Source organism: Salmo salar, chromosome ssa14 (assembly GCF_905237065.1).
Source record: "Salmo salar chromosome ssa14, Ssal_v3.1, whole genome shotgun sequence".
NCBI classification, from domain to species: domain Eukaryota; kingdom Metazoa; phylum Chordata; class Actinopteri; order Salmoniformes; family Salmonidae; genus Salmo; species Salmo salar.
The window spans coordinates 96,037,765-96,053,068 of NC_059455.1; the positions used below are offsets into that span (position 1 = coordinate 96,037,765).

Here is a 15,304-nt window from a genome sequence, read left to right on the forward strand (position 1 = left end):
ACAACAGGTGTAGTAGACCTCACACTGAAATGCTGAATACAACAGGTGTAGTAGACCTCACACTGAAATGCTGAATACAACAGGTGTAGTAGACCTCACACTGAAATGCTGAATACAACAGGTGTAGTAGACCTCACAGTGAAATGCTGAATACAACAGGTGTAGTAGACCTCACAGTGAAATGCTGAATACAACAGGTGTAGTAGACCTCACAGTGAAATGCTGAATACAACAGGTGTAGTAGACCTTACAGTGAAATGCTGAATACAACAGGTGTAGTAGACCTCACAGTGAAATGCTGAATACAACAGGTGTAGTAGACCTCACAGTGAAATGCTGAATACAACAGGTGTAGTAGACCTCACAGTGAAATGCTGAATACAACAGGTGTAGTAGACCTTACAGTGAAATGCTGAATACAACAGGTGTAGTAGACCTCACAGTGAAATGCTGAATACAACAGGTGTAGTAGACCTCACAGTGAAATGCTGAATACAACAGGTGTAGTAGACCTCACAGTGAAATGCTGAATACAACAGGTGTAGTAGACCTCACAGTGAAATGCTGAATACAACAGGTGTAGTAGACCTCACAGTGAAATGCTGAATACAACAGGTGTAGTAGACCTCACAGTGAAATGCTGAATACAACAGGTGTAGTAGACCTCACAGTGAAATGCTGAATACAACAGGTGTAGTAGACCTCACAGTGAAATGCTGAATACAACAGGTGTAGTAGACCTCACAGTGAAATGCTGAATACAACAGGTGTAGTAGACCTCACAGTGAAATGCTGAATACAACAGGTGTAGTAGACCTCACAGTGAAATGCTGAATACAACAGGTGTAGTAGACCTCACACTGAAATGCTGAATACAACAGGTGTAGTAGACCTCACACTGAAATGCTGAATACAACAGGTGTAGTAGACCTCACACTGAAATGCTGAATACAACAGGTGTAGTAGACCTCACACTGAAATGCTGAATACAACAGGTGTAGTAGACCTCACACTGAAATGCTGAATACAACAGGTGTAGTAGACCTCACACTGAAATGCTGAATACAACAGGTGTAGAGACCTCACACTGAAATGCTGAATACAACAGGTGTAGTAGACCTCACACTGAAATGCTGAATACAACAGGTGTAGTAGACCTCACAGTGAAATGCTGAATACAACAGGTGTAGTAGACCTCACAGTGAAATGCTGAATACAACAGGTGTAGTAGACCTCACAGTGAAATGCTGAATACAACAGGTGTAGTAGACCTCACAGTGAAATGCTGAATACAACAGGTGTAGTAGACCTTACAGTGAAATGCTGAATACAACAGGTGTAGTAGACCTCACACTGAAATGCTGAATACAACAGGTGTAGTAGACCTCACAGTGAAATGCTGAATACAACAGGTGTAGTAGACCTCACAGTGAAATGCTGAATACAACAGGTGTAGTAGACCTCACAGTGAAATGCTGAATACAACAGGTGTAGTAGACCTCACAGTGAAATGCTGAATACAACAGGTGTAGTAGACCTCACAGTGAAATGCTGAATACAACAGGTGTAGTAGACCTCACAGTGAAATGCTGAATACAACAGGTGTAGTAGACCTCACAGTGAAATGCTGAATACAACAGGTGTAGTAGACCTCACAGTGAAATGCTGAATACAACAGGTGTAGTAGACCTCACAGTGAAATGCTGAATACAACAGGTGTAGTAGACCTCACAGTGAAATGCTGAATACAACAGGTGTAGTAGACCTCACACTGAAATGCTGAATACAACAGGTGTAGTAGACCTCACACTGAAATGCTGAATACAACAGGTGTAGTAGACCTCACAGTGAAATGCTGAATACAACAGGTGTAGTAGACCTCACAGCTGAAATGCTGAATACAACAGGTGTAGTAGACCTCACATGAAATGCTGAATACAACAGGTGTAGTAGACCTCACAGTGAAATGCTGAATACAACAGGTGTAGTAGACCTCACAGTGAAATGCTGAATACAACAGGTGTAGTAGACCTCACAGTGAAATGCTGAATACAACAGGTGTAGTAGACCTCACAGTGAAATGCTGAATACAACAGGTGTAGTAGACCTCACAGTGAAATGCTGAATACAACAGGTGTAGTAGACCTCACACTGAAATGCTGAATACAACAGGTGTAGTAGACCTACAGTGAAATGCTGAATACAACAGGTGTAGTAGACCTCACACTGAAATGCTGAATACAACAGGTGTAGTAGACCTCACACTGAAATGCTGAATACAACAGGTGTAGTAGACCTCACACTGAAATGCTGAATACAACAGGTGGAGTAGACCTCACAGTGAAATGCTGAATACAACAGGTGTAGTAGACCTCACAGTGAAATGCTGAATACAACAGGTGTAGTAGACCTCACAGTGAAATGCTGAATACAACAGGTGTAGTAGACCTCACAGTGAAATGCTGAATACAACAGGTGTAGTAGACCTCACAGTGAAATGCTGAATACAACAGGTGTAGTAGACCTCACAGTGAAATGCTGAATACAACAGGTGTAGTAGACCTCACAGTGAAATGCTGAATACAACAGGTGTAGTAGACCTCACAGTGAAATGCTGAATACAACAGGTGTAGTAGACCTCACACTGAAATGCTGAATACAACAGGTGTAGTAGACCTCACACTGAAATGCTGAATACAACAGGTGTAGTAGACCTCACACTGAAATGCTGAATACAACAGGTGTAGTAGACCTCACACTGAAATGCTGAATACAACAGGTGTAGTAGACCTCACAGTGAAATGCTGAATACAACAGGTGTAGTAGACCTCACAGTGAAATGCTGAATACAACAGGTGTAGTAGACCTCACAGTGAAATGCTGAATACAACAGGTGTAGTAGACCTCACAGTGAAATGCTGAATACAACAGGTGTAGTAGACCTCACAGTGAAATGCTGAATACAACAGGTGTAGTAGACCTCACACTGAAATGCTGAATACAACAGGTGTAGTAGACCTCACAGTGAAATGCTGAATACAACAGGTGTAGTAGACCTCACACTGAAATGCTGAATACAACAGGTGTAGTAGACCTCACAGTGAAATGCTGAATACAACAGGTGTAGTAGACCTCACAGTGAAATGCTGAATACAACAGGTGTAGTAGACCTCACACTGAAATGACGAATACAACAGGTGTAGTAGACCTCACACTGAAATGCTGAATACAACAGGTGTAGTAGACCTCACACTGAAATGCTGAATACAACAGGTGTAGTAGACCTCACAGTGAAATGCTGAATACAACAGGTGTAGTAGACCTCACAGTGGAATGCTGAATACAACAGGTGTAGTAGACCTCACAGTGAAATGCTGAATACAACAGGTGTAGTAGACCTCACAGTGAAATGCTGAATACAACAGGTGTAGTAGACCTCACAGTGAAATGCTGAATACAACAGGTGTAGTAGACCTTACAGTGAAATGCTGAATACAACAGGTGTAGTAGACCTTACAGTGAAATGCTGAATACAACAGGTGTAGTAGACCTCACACTGAAATGCTGAATACAACAGGTGTAGTGACCACACAGTGAAATGCTGAATACAACAGGTGTAGTAGACCTCACACTGAAATGCCGAATACAACAGGTGTAGTAGACCTCACACTGAAATGCTGAATACAACAGGTGTAGTAGACCTCACACTGAAATGCTGAATACAACAGGTGGAGTAGACCTCACACTGAAATGCTGAATACAACAGGTGTAGTAGACCTCACAGTGGAATGCTGAATACAACAGGTGTAGACCATACAGTGAAATGCTGAATACAACAGGTGTAGTAGACCTCACACTGAAATGCTGAATACAACAGGTGTAGTAGACCTCACAGTGAAATGCTGAATACAACAGGTGTAGTAGACCACACAGTGAAATGCTGAATACAACAGGTGTAGTAGACCTTACAGTGAAATGCTGAATACAACAGGTGTAGTAGACCTCACAGAGAAATGCTGAATACAACAGGTGTAGTAGACCTCACAGTGAAATGCTGAATACAACAGGTGTAGTAGACCTCACACTGAAATGCTGAATACAACAGGTGTAGTAGACCTCACAGTGAAATGCTGAATACAACAGGTGTAGTAGACCTTACAGTGAAATGCTGAATACAACAGGTGTAGTAGACCTTACAGTGAAATGCTGAATACAACAGGTGTAGTAGACCTCACAGTGAAATGCTGAATACAACAGGTGTAGTAGACCTCACAGTGAAATGCTGAATACAACAGGTGTAGTAGACCTCACAGTGAAATGCTGAATACAACAGGTGTAGTAGACCTCACAGTGAAATGCTGAATACAACAGGTGTAGTAGACCTCACACTGAAATGCTGAATACAACAGGTGTAGTAGACCTCACACTGAAATGCTGAATACAACAGGTGTAGACCACACACTGAAATGCTGAATACAACAGGTGTAGTAGACCTCACACTGAAATGCTGAATACAACAGGTGTAGACCACACAGTGAAATGCCGAATACAACAGGTGTAGACCATACAGTGAAATACTGAATACAACAGGTGTAGACCTCACACTGAAATGCTGAATACAACAGGTGTAGTAGACCTCACACTGAAATGCTGAATACAACAGGTGTAGTAGACCTCACAGTGGAATGCTGAATACAACAGGTGTAGTAGACCTCACAGTGAAATGCTGAATACAACAGGTGTAGTAGACCTTACAGTGAAATGCTGAATACAACAGGTGTAGTAGACCTCACAGTGAAATGCTGAATACAACAGGTGTAGTAGACCTTACAGTGAAATGCTGAATACAACAGGTGTAGTAGACCTTACAGTGAAATGCTGAATACAACAGGTGTAGTAGACCTCACACTGAAATGCTGAATACAACAGGTGTAGACAATACAGTGAAATGCTGAATACAACAGGTGTAGTAGACCTCACAGTGAAATGCTGAATACAACAGGTGTAGTAGACCTTACAGTGAAATGCTGAATACAACAGGTGTAGTAGACCTCACAGTGAAATAATGAATACAACAGGTGGAGTAGACCTCACAGTGAAATGCTGAATACAACAGGTGTAGTAGACCTCACAGTGGAATGCTGAATACAACAGGTGTAGACCATACAGTGAAATGCTGAATACAACAGGTGTAGTAGACCTCACAGTGAAATGCTGAATACAACAGGTGTAGTAGACCTCACGGTGAAATGCTGAATACAACAGGTGTAGTAGACCATACAGTGAAATGCTGAATACAACAGGTGTAGTAGACCTTACAGTGAAATGCTGAATACAACAGGTGTAGTAGACCTCACAGAGAAATGCTGAATACAACAGGTGTAGTAGACCTCACAGTCAAATGCTGAATACAACAGGTGTAGTAGACCTTACACTGAAATGCTGAATACAACAGGTGTAGTAGACCTCACAGTGAAATGCTGAATACAACAGGTGTAGTAGACCTTACAGTGAAATGCTGAATACAACAGGTGTAGTAGACCTTACAGTGAAATGCTGAATACAACAGGTGTAGTAGACCTCACAGTGAAATGCTGAATACAACAGGTGTAGTAGACCTCACAGTGAAATGCTGAATACAACAGGTGTAGTAGACCTCACAGTGAAATGCTGAATACAACAGGTGTAGTAGACCTTACTGTGAAATGCTGAATACAACAGGTGTAGTAGACCTCACACTGAAATGCTGAATACAACAGGTGTAGTAGACCTTACAGTGAAATGCTGAATACAACAGGTGTAGTAGACCTCACACTGAAATGCTGAATACAACAGGTGTAGTAGACCTCACACTGAAATGCTGAATACAACAGGTGTAGTAGACCTCACAGTGAAATGCTGAATACAACAGGTGTAGTAGACCTCACACTGAAATGCCGAATACAACAGGTGTAGTAGACCTCACACTGAAATGCTGAATACAACAGGTGTAGTAGACCTCACACTGAAATGCTGAATACAACAGGTGTAGTAGACCTCACACTGAAATGCTGAATACAACAGGTGTAGTAGACCTCACAGTGGAATGCTGAATACAACAGGTGTAGTAGACCTCACAGTGAAATGCTGAATACAACAGGTGTAGTAGACCTTACAGTGAAATGCTGAATACAACAGGTGTAGTAGACCTCACAGTGAAATGCTGAATACAACAGGTGTAGTAGACCTTACAGTGAAATGCTGAATACAACAGGTGTAGTAGACCTTACAGTGAAATGCTGAATACAACAGGTGTAGTAGACCTCACACTGAAATGCTGAATACAACAGGTGTAGACAATACAGTGAAATGCTGAATACAACAGGTGTAGTAGACCTCACAGTGAAATGCTGAATACAACAGGTGTAGTAGACCTTACAGTGAAATGCTGAATACAACAGGTGTAGTAGACCTCACAGTGAAATAATGAATACAACAGGTGGAGTAGACCTCACAGTGAAATGCTGAATACAACAGGTGTAGTAGACCTCACAGTGGAATGCTGAATACAACAGGTGTAGACCATACAGTGAAATGCTGAATACAACAGGTGTAGTAGACCTCACAGTGAAATGCTGAATACAACAGGTGTAGTAGACCTCACGGTGAAATGCTGAATACAACAGGTGTAGTAGACCATACAGTGAAATGCTGAATACAACAGGTGTAGTAGACCTTACAGTGAAATGCTGAATACAACAGGTGTAGTAGACCTCACAGAGAAATGCTGAATACAACAGGTGTAGTAGACCTCACAGTCAAATGCTGAATACAACAGGTGTAGTAGACCTTACACTGAAATGCTGAATACAACAGGTGTAGTAGACCTCACAGTGAAATGCTGAATACAACAGGTGTAGTAGACCTTACAGTGAAATGCTGAATACAACAGGTGTAGTAGACCTTACAGTGAAATGCTGAATACAACAGGTGTAGTAGACCTCACAGTGAAATGCTGAATACAACAGGTGTAGTAGACCTTACGGTGAAATGCTGAATACAACAGGTGTAGTAGACCTCACAGTGAAATGCTGAATACAACAGGTGTAGTAGACCTCACAGTGAAATGCTGAATACAACAGGTGTAGTAGACCTCACAGTGAAATGCTGAATACAACAGGTGTAGTAGACCTCACACTGAAATGCTGAATACAACAGGTGTAGACCATACACTGAAATGCTGAATACAACAGGTGTAGTAGACCTCACACTGAAATGCTGAATACAACAGGTGTAGACCATACAGTGAAATACTGAATACAACAGGTGTAGACCATACAGTGAAATACTGAATACAACAGGTGTAGACCTCACACTGAAATGCTGAATACAACAGGTGTAGACCATACAGTGAAATACTGAATACAACAGGTGTAGTAGACCTTACACTGAAATGCTGAATACAACAGGTGTAGACCATACAGTGAAATGCTGAATACAACAGTGAAATGCTTACTTATGAGCCCCCAACCCACAATGCAGTTACAAAAAATACGGATAAGAATAAGAGATAAAAGCAACAAGTAATTGAAGAGCAGAGACTTACTGGGGCACATCCCATGGTAAAATGTTTGAGAGTGCAGGCTGAGTTAGCTACCAAAGCAAGACACTTCACTCAGCAAGGGAGTCAGGGAAATCCAATCGCTATATAGCGAGAAAAATCTAAAATAGTCCAGATGTCATGCAGCTAGTGCGCTGGCGCTAAGCTAAGGTCGGAAAAGTTACAAAAATTCCCATAGCCTATTTCACAGAGAACAAGAAGTTCACAAAACAAAAAGGAGAACAGATGAGGCACTTAGAGCGAGCAGGTAGGACTTTCTCTTTCGTTTTGAGCCCACGACAAAAAGTCACCAGGATTTACCTTAAGGAATAGTTTTCCCTTACCTAGGGCATTGCATAGAGACCCTCAAATATTTTCCTTAGGTCAGGACATACCACTGTAGTTTGACAAAATCACCGGTGTCCACTGTCCCCCCCCCTAGCTCCCCATACTCTAAATCACCAGGTCCACTGTCTCCCCCCTAGCTCCCCATACTCTAAATCACCAGGGTCCACTGTCTCCCCCCTCCTAGCTCCCCATACTCTAAATCACCAGGGTCCACTGTCTCCCCCCTCCTAGCTCCCCATACTCTAAATCACCAGGGTCCACTGTCTCCCCCCTCCTAGCTCCCCATACTCTAAATCACCAGGGTCCACTGTCTCCCCCCTCCTAGCTCCCCATACTCTAAATCACCAGGCCCACTGTCTCCCCCCTAGCTCCCCATACTCTAAATCACCAGGGTCCACTGTCTCCCCCCTCCTAGCTCCCCATACTCTAAATCACCAGGGTCCACTGTCTCCCCCCTCCTAGCTCCCCATACTCTAAATCACCAGGTCCACTGTCTCCCCCCTAGCTCCCCATACTCTAAATCACCAGGTCCACTGTCTCCCCCCTAGCTCCCCATACTCTAAATCACCAGGTCCACTGTCTTCCCCCTAGCTCCCCATACTCTAAATCACAAGGGTCCACTGTCTCCCCCCTCCTAGCTCCCCATACTCTAAATCACCAGGGTCCACTGTCTCCCCCCCTAGCTCCCCATACTCTAAATCACTAGGGTCCACTGTCTCCCCCCTAGCTCCCCATACTCTAAATCACTAGGGTCCACTGTCTCCCCCTAGCTCCCCATACTCTAAATCACCAGGGTCCACTGTCTCCCCCCCTAGCTCCCCATACTCTAAATCACTAGGGTCCACTGTCTCCCCCCTAGCTCCCCATACTCTAAATCACTAGGGTCCACTGTCTCCCCCCTAGCTCCCCATACTCTAAATCACCAGGTCCACTGTCTCCCCCCTCCTAGCTCCCCATACTCTAAATCACCAGGTCCACTGTCTCCCCCCTAGCTCCCCATACTCTAAATCACCAGGTCCACTGTCTCCCCCTCCTAGCTCCCCATACTCTAAATCACCAGGTCCACTGTCTCCCCCCCCTAGATCCCCATACTCTAAATCACCAGGTCCACTGTCTCCTCCCCCTAGCTCCCCATACTCTAAATCACCAGGTCCACTGTCTCCCCGCTAGCTCCCCATACTCTAAATCACCAGGTCCACTGTCTCCCCCTAGCTCCCCATACTCTAAATCACCAGGTCCACTGTCTCCCCCCCAGCTCCCCATACTCTAAATCACCAGGTCCACTGTCTCCCCCCCTAGCTCGCCATACTCTAAATCACCAGGTCCACTGTCTCCCCCTAGCTCCCCATACTATAAATCACCAGGTCCACTGTCTCCCCCCCCTAGCTCCCCATACTATAAATCACCAGGTCCACTGTCTCCCCCCCAGCTCCCCATACTCTAAATCACCAGGTCCACTGTCTCCCCCCTCCTAGCTCCCCATACTATAAATCACCAGGTCCACTGTCTCCCCCCCTCCTAGCTCCCCATACTCTAAATCACCAGGTCCACTGTCTCCCCCCCCAGCTCCCCATACTCTAAATCACTAGGGTCCACTGTCTCCCCCCCCTAGCTCCCCATACTCTAAATCACCAGGTCCACTGTCTCCCCCCTAGCTCCCCATACTCTAAATCACCAGGTCCACTGTCTCCCCCCTAGCTCCCCATACTCTAAATCACCAGGTCCACTGTCTCCCCCCTAGCTCCCCATACTCTAAATCACCAGGTCCACTGTCTCCCCCAGCTCCCCATACTCTAAATCACCAGGTCCACTGTCTCCCCCCTAGCTCCCCATACTCTAAATCACTAGGGTCCACTGTCTCCCCCCCTAGCTCCCCATACTCTAAATCACTAGGGTCCACTGTCTCCCCCCCTAGCTCCCCATACTCTAAATCACCAGGTCCACTGTCTCCCCCCTAGCTCCCCATACTATAAATCACCAGGTCCACTGTCTCCCCCCCCAGCTCCCCATACTCTAAATCACTAGGGTCCACTGTCTCCCCCCCTAGCTCCCCATACTCTAAATCACCAGGTCCACTGTCTCCCCCTAGCTCCCCATACTCTAAATCACCAGGTCCACTGTCTCCCCCCTAGCTCCCCATACTCTAAATCACCAGGTCCACTGTCTCCCCCTAGCTCCCCATACTCTAAATCACCAGGGTCCACTGTCTCCCCCCTAGCTCCCCATACTATAAATCACCAGGTCCACTGTCTCCCCCCAGCTCCCCATACTCTAAATCACTAGGGTCCACTGTCTCCCCCCCTACCTCCCCATACTCTAAATCACCAGGTCCACTGTCTCCCCCTTAGCTCCCCATACTCTAAATCACCAGGTCCACTGTCTCCCCCCTAGCTCCCCATACTCTAAATCACCAGGGTCCACTGTCTCCCCCCTAGCTCCCCATACTCTAAATCACCAGGTCCACTGTCTCCCCCCTAGCTCCCCATACTCTAAATCACCAGGCCCACTGTCTCCCCCCTCCTAGCTCCCCATACTCTAAATCACCAGGTCCACTGTCTCCCCCCTAGCTCCCCATACTCTAAATCACCAGGCCCACTGTCTCCCCCCCTAGCTCCCCATACTCTAAATCACCAGGTCCACTGTCTCCCCCTCCTAGCTCCCCATACTCTAAATCACCAGGTCCACTGTCTCCCCCCTCGTAGCTCCCCATACTCTAAATCACTAGGGTCCACTGTCTCCCCCCCTAGCTCCCGATACTCTAAATCACCAGGCCCACTGTCTCCCCCCTAGCTCCCCATACTCTAAATCACCAGGTCCACTGTCTCCCCCCTAGCTCCCCATACTCTAAATCACCAGGTCCACTGTCTCCCCCCTCGTAGCTCCCCATACTCTAAATCACTAGGGTCCACTGTCTCCCCCTAGCTCCCCATACTCTAAATCACCAGGTCCACTGTCTCTTCCCCTAGCTCCCCATACTCTAAATCACCAGGTCCACTGTCTCCCCCCTAGCTCCCCATACTCTAAATCACCAGGTCCACTGTCTTCTCCCTAGCTCCCCATACTCTAAATCACCAGGTCCACTGTCTCCCCCCTAGCTCCCCATACTCTAAATCACCAGGGTCCACTGTCTCCCCCCTCCTAGCTCCCCATACTCTAAATCACCAGGTCCACTTTCTCCCCCCCTAGCTCCCCATACTCTAAATCACCAGGCCACTGTCTCCCCCCTCCTAGCTCCCCATACTCTAAATCACCAGGTCCACTGTCTCCCCCCTAGCTCCCCATACTCTAAATCACCAGGTCCACTGTCTCCCCCCTAGCTCCCCATACTCTAAATCACCAGGTCCACTGTCTCCCCCTCCTAGCTCCCCATACTCTAAATCACCAGGTCCACTGTCTCCCCCCTAGCTCCCCATACTCTAAATCACCAGGTCCACTGTCTCCCCCCTAGCTCCCCATACTCTAAATCACTAGGGTCCACTGTCTCCCCCCTAGCTCCCCATACTCTAAATCACCAGGTCCACTGTCTCCCCCCTAGCTCCCCATACTCTAAATCACCAGGTCCACTGTCTCCCCCCTCGTAGCTCCCCATACTCTAAATCACCAGGTCCACTGTCTCCCCCCTCCTAGCTCCCCATACTCTAAATCACCAGGTCCACTGTCTCCCCCCTAGCTCCCCATACTCTAAATCACCAGGTCCACTGTCTCCCCCCTAGCTCCCCATACTCTAAATCACCAGGTCCACTGTCTCCCCCCTAGCTCCCCATACTCTAAATCACCAGGTCCACTGTCTCCCCCCTAGCTCCCCATACTCTAAATCACCAGGTCCACTGTCTCCCCCCTCCTAGCTCCCCATACTCTAAATCACCAGGTCCACTGTCTCCCCCCTACCTCCCCATACTCTAAATCACCAGGTCCACTGTCTCCCCCCTACCTCCCCATACTCTAAATCACCAGGGCCCCTCTAGACCTTCCACATACTAACTCCATTAATATCCCCACATCGATCGCTGTGTGGGTCTGCATGTGTGTTTGTGTGTGTGTGTTTGTGTGCATGTGAGGAGATTAGTGTATTTTTAGTCTCTTATCATCTGGACAGTCTGTCTCGGTTGCTATGGTCACCAGAGCTGCAGCAGAGAGCTAGCCGGGGAGATGCAGCAGAGTGCTTGCCGGGGAGATGCAGCAGAGAGCTAGCCGGGGAGATGCAGCAGAGAGCTAGCCGGGGAGATGCAGCAGAGAGCTAGTCGGGGAGATACAACAGAGACATGCCGGGGAGCTGCAGCAGAGATCTAGCCGGGGAGATGCAGCAGAGATCTAGCCGGGGAGATGCAGCAGAGAGCTAGCCGGGGAGATGCAGCAGAGATCTAGCCGGGGAGATGCAGCAGAGAGCTAGCCGGGGGGATGCAGCAGAGATCTAGCCGGGGAGATGCAGCAGAGATCTAGCCGGGGAGATGCAGCAGAGAGCTAGCCGGGGGGATGCAGCAGAGATCTAGCCGGGGAGATACAACAGAGACATGCCGGGGAGATACAGCAGAGAGCTAGCCGGGGAGATGCAGCAGAGATCTAGCCGGGGAGCTGCAGCAGAGAGCTAGTCGGGGAGATACAACAGAGAGCTAGTCGGGGAGATGCAGCAGAGAGCTAGCCGGGGAGCTGCAGCAGAGAGCTAGTCGGGGAGATACAACAGAGAGCTAGTCGGGGAGATACAACAGAGAGCTAGTCGGGGAGATGCAGCAGAGAGCTAGCCGGGGAGATGCAGCAGAGAGCTAGCCGGGGAGATGCAGCAGAGAGCTACCCGGGGAGATGCAGCAGAGAGCTAGCCGGGGAGATGCAGCAGAGAGCTAGCCGGGGAGATGCAGCAGAGAGCTAGCCGGGGAGATACAACAGAGAGTTAGCCGGGGAGATGCAGCAGAGAGTTAGCCGGGGAGATGCAGCAGAGAGCTAGCCGGGGAGATGCAGCAGAGAGTTAGCCGGGGAGATGCAGCAGAGAGCTAGCCGGGGAGATGCAGCAGAGAGATAGCCGGGGAGATGCAGCAGAGATCTAGCCGGGGAGATGCAGCAGAGAGCTACCCGGGGAGATGCAGCAGAGAGCTAGCCGGGGAGATGCAGCAGAGAGCTAGCCGGGGAGATGCAACAGAGAGTTAGCCGGGGAGATGCAGCAGAGAGCAAGCCGGGGGGATACAGCAGAGAGCTAGCCGGGGGGATGCAGCAGAGAGCTAGCCGGGGAGATGCAGCAGAGAGCTAGCCGGGGAGATGCAGCAGAGAGCTAGCCGGGGAGATGCAGCAGAGAGCTAGCTTGGGGGATGCAGCAGAGAGCTAGCCGGGGAGATACAACAGAGAGTTAGCCGGGGAGATGCAGCAGAGAGTTAGCCGGGGAGATGCAGCAGAGAGCTAGCCGGGGAGATGCAGCAGAGAGTTAGCCGGGGAGATGCAGCAGAGAGCTAGCCGGGGAGATGCAGCAGAGAGATAGCCGGGGAGATGCAGCAGAGATCTAGCCGGGGAGATGCAGCAGAGAGCTACCCGGGGAGATGCAGCAGAGAGCTAGCCGGGGAGATGCAGCAGAGAGCTAGCCGGGGAGATGCAACAGAGAGTTAGCCGGGGAGATGCAGCAGAGAGCTAGCCGGGGGGATACAGCAGAGAGCTAGCCGGGGGGATGCAGCAGAGAGCTAGCCGGGGAGATGCAGCAGAGAGCTAGCCGGGGAGATGCAGCAGAGAGCTAGCCGGGGAGATGCAGCAGAGAGCTAGCTTGGGGGATGCAGCAGAGAGCTAGCCGGGGAAATGCAGCGTTGAGCTAGCCGGGGAGATTTTCTCTTAGCATAAACAGTTCCTCTTACACTCTTTCTTTCTTCCCTTCTTCATACATCCATCCTTTCCATTGCTGATGTACTATGGTGTGAGATAGAGGGAGAGAGGGGAGAGAGAGATGGAGATAGAGAGATTTTTGAGAAAGAGAATGAAAGAGTGTGAGAAACTAGTGCGAATGTTTTAGTGTAGAGGACAGGCCTCTGGTGGAACTGATGAGAAACGAGTGTGAATGTTTTAGTGTAGAGGAAAGGCATGTTTTATGTGCTATACTTCTATGGTTCCCTTTCTTAATTCTAGTTTTTGCATTTTTTACTTTCAGTTTTATACACCACCCTCAAACAGATAGAAATACAATCTTTTTGGTAATTGAACATATATTTCACAGCGTTTTAGATGGTTCAATGATTATCTACATTCTCTTTGCTTTGTTTTGTCACATAAAAACAGAAATGAGCTTATAACTATTCGTATTTTAGCAAACATGAAATGGCGGAGCGATTTCTGCATAGTGCACCTTTAAACCTCGACTCGTTGTTGTCAGATACAGTACTTCGATACTAGATACTAGAAGTCTTCAGAAAGGTCTTGAGTGGTCCTTTAAACCCCGAACATTTAACCTCTAATCCCTGACCTCTGACATCTTATCTCCAGAAGAACGAGCGAAGAAGTTACGCAGTACGATCAGACGGAGCACGGAGACGGGCATCGCTGTGGAGATGAGAAACCGAGTCACGCGACAGGGTAGCAAGGAGTCCACCGACGGCAGCACCAACTCCAACAGCTCAGATGGAACGTATGTAACTAATGCTGTCATTATATTACCATCCATCTGTCATTATATTACCATCCATCTGTCATTATATTACCATCCATCTGTCATTATATTACCATCCATCTGTCATTATATTACCATCCATCTGTCATTATATTACCATCCATCCATCATTATATTACCATCCATCCATCATTATATTACCATCCATCCATCATTATATTACCATCCATCTGTCATTATATTACCATCCATCTGTCATTATATTACCATCCATCTGTCATTATATTACCATCCATCTGTCATTATATTACCATCCATCTGTCATTATATTACCATCCATCTGTCATTATATTACCATCCATCCGTCATTATATTACCATCCATCTGTCATTAAATTACCATCCATCCATCATTATATTACCATCCATCCATCATTATATTACCATCCATCCATCATTATATTACCATCCATCCATCATTATATTACCATCCATCCATCTGTCATTATATTAATATCCATCCATCTGTAATTATCTTACCATCCATCCATCATTATATTACCATCCATCTGTCATTAAATTACCATCCATCCGTCATTATATTACCATCCATCCATCATTATATTACCATCCATCATTATATTACCATCCATCCATCATTATATTTCCATCCATCCATCTGTCATTATATTACCATCCATCTGTCATTATATTACCATCCATCTGTCATTATATTACCATCCATCCATCATTATATTACCATCCATCCATCATTATATTACCATCCATCCATCTGTCATTATA

General features: G+C 47.0%; 1 protein-coding gene across 1 annotated transcript in view; it reads left to right on the top strand.

Moving 5' to 3' along the window:
- LOC106570720 (regulating synaptic membrane exocytosis protein 3-like) overlaps positions 1–15,304 on the top strand; it is a 124,594-nt gene that overhangs the window by 94,495 nt on the left and 14,795 nt on the right. The window contains exon 3 of the mRNA XM_014143202.2: positions 14,378–14,519. Within this exon, the coding sequence (XP_013998677.1) occupies positions 14,378–14,519 (142 nt within the window). The remainder of the gene's footprint in view (positions 1–14,377; positions 14,520–15,304) is intronic.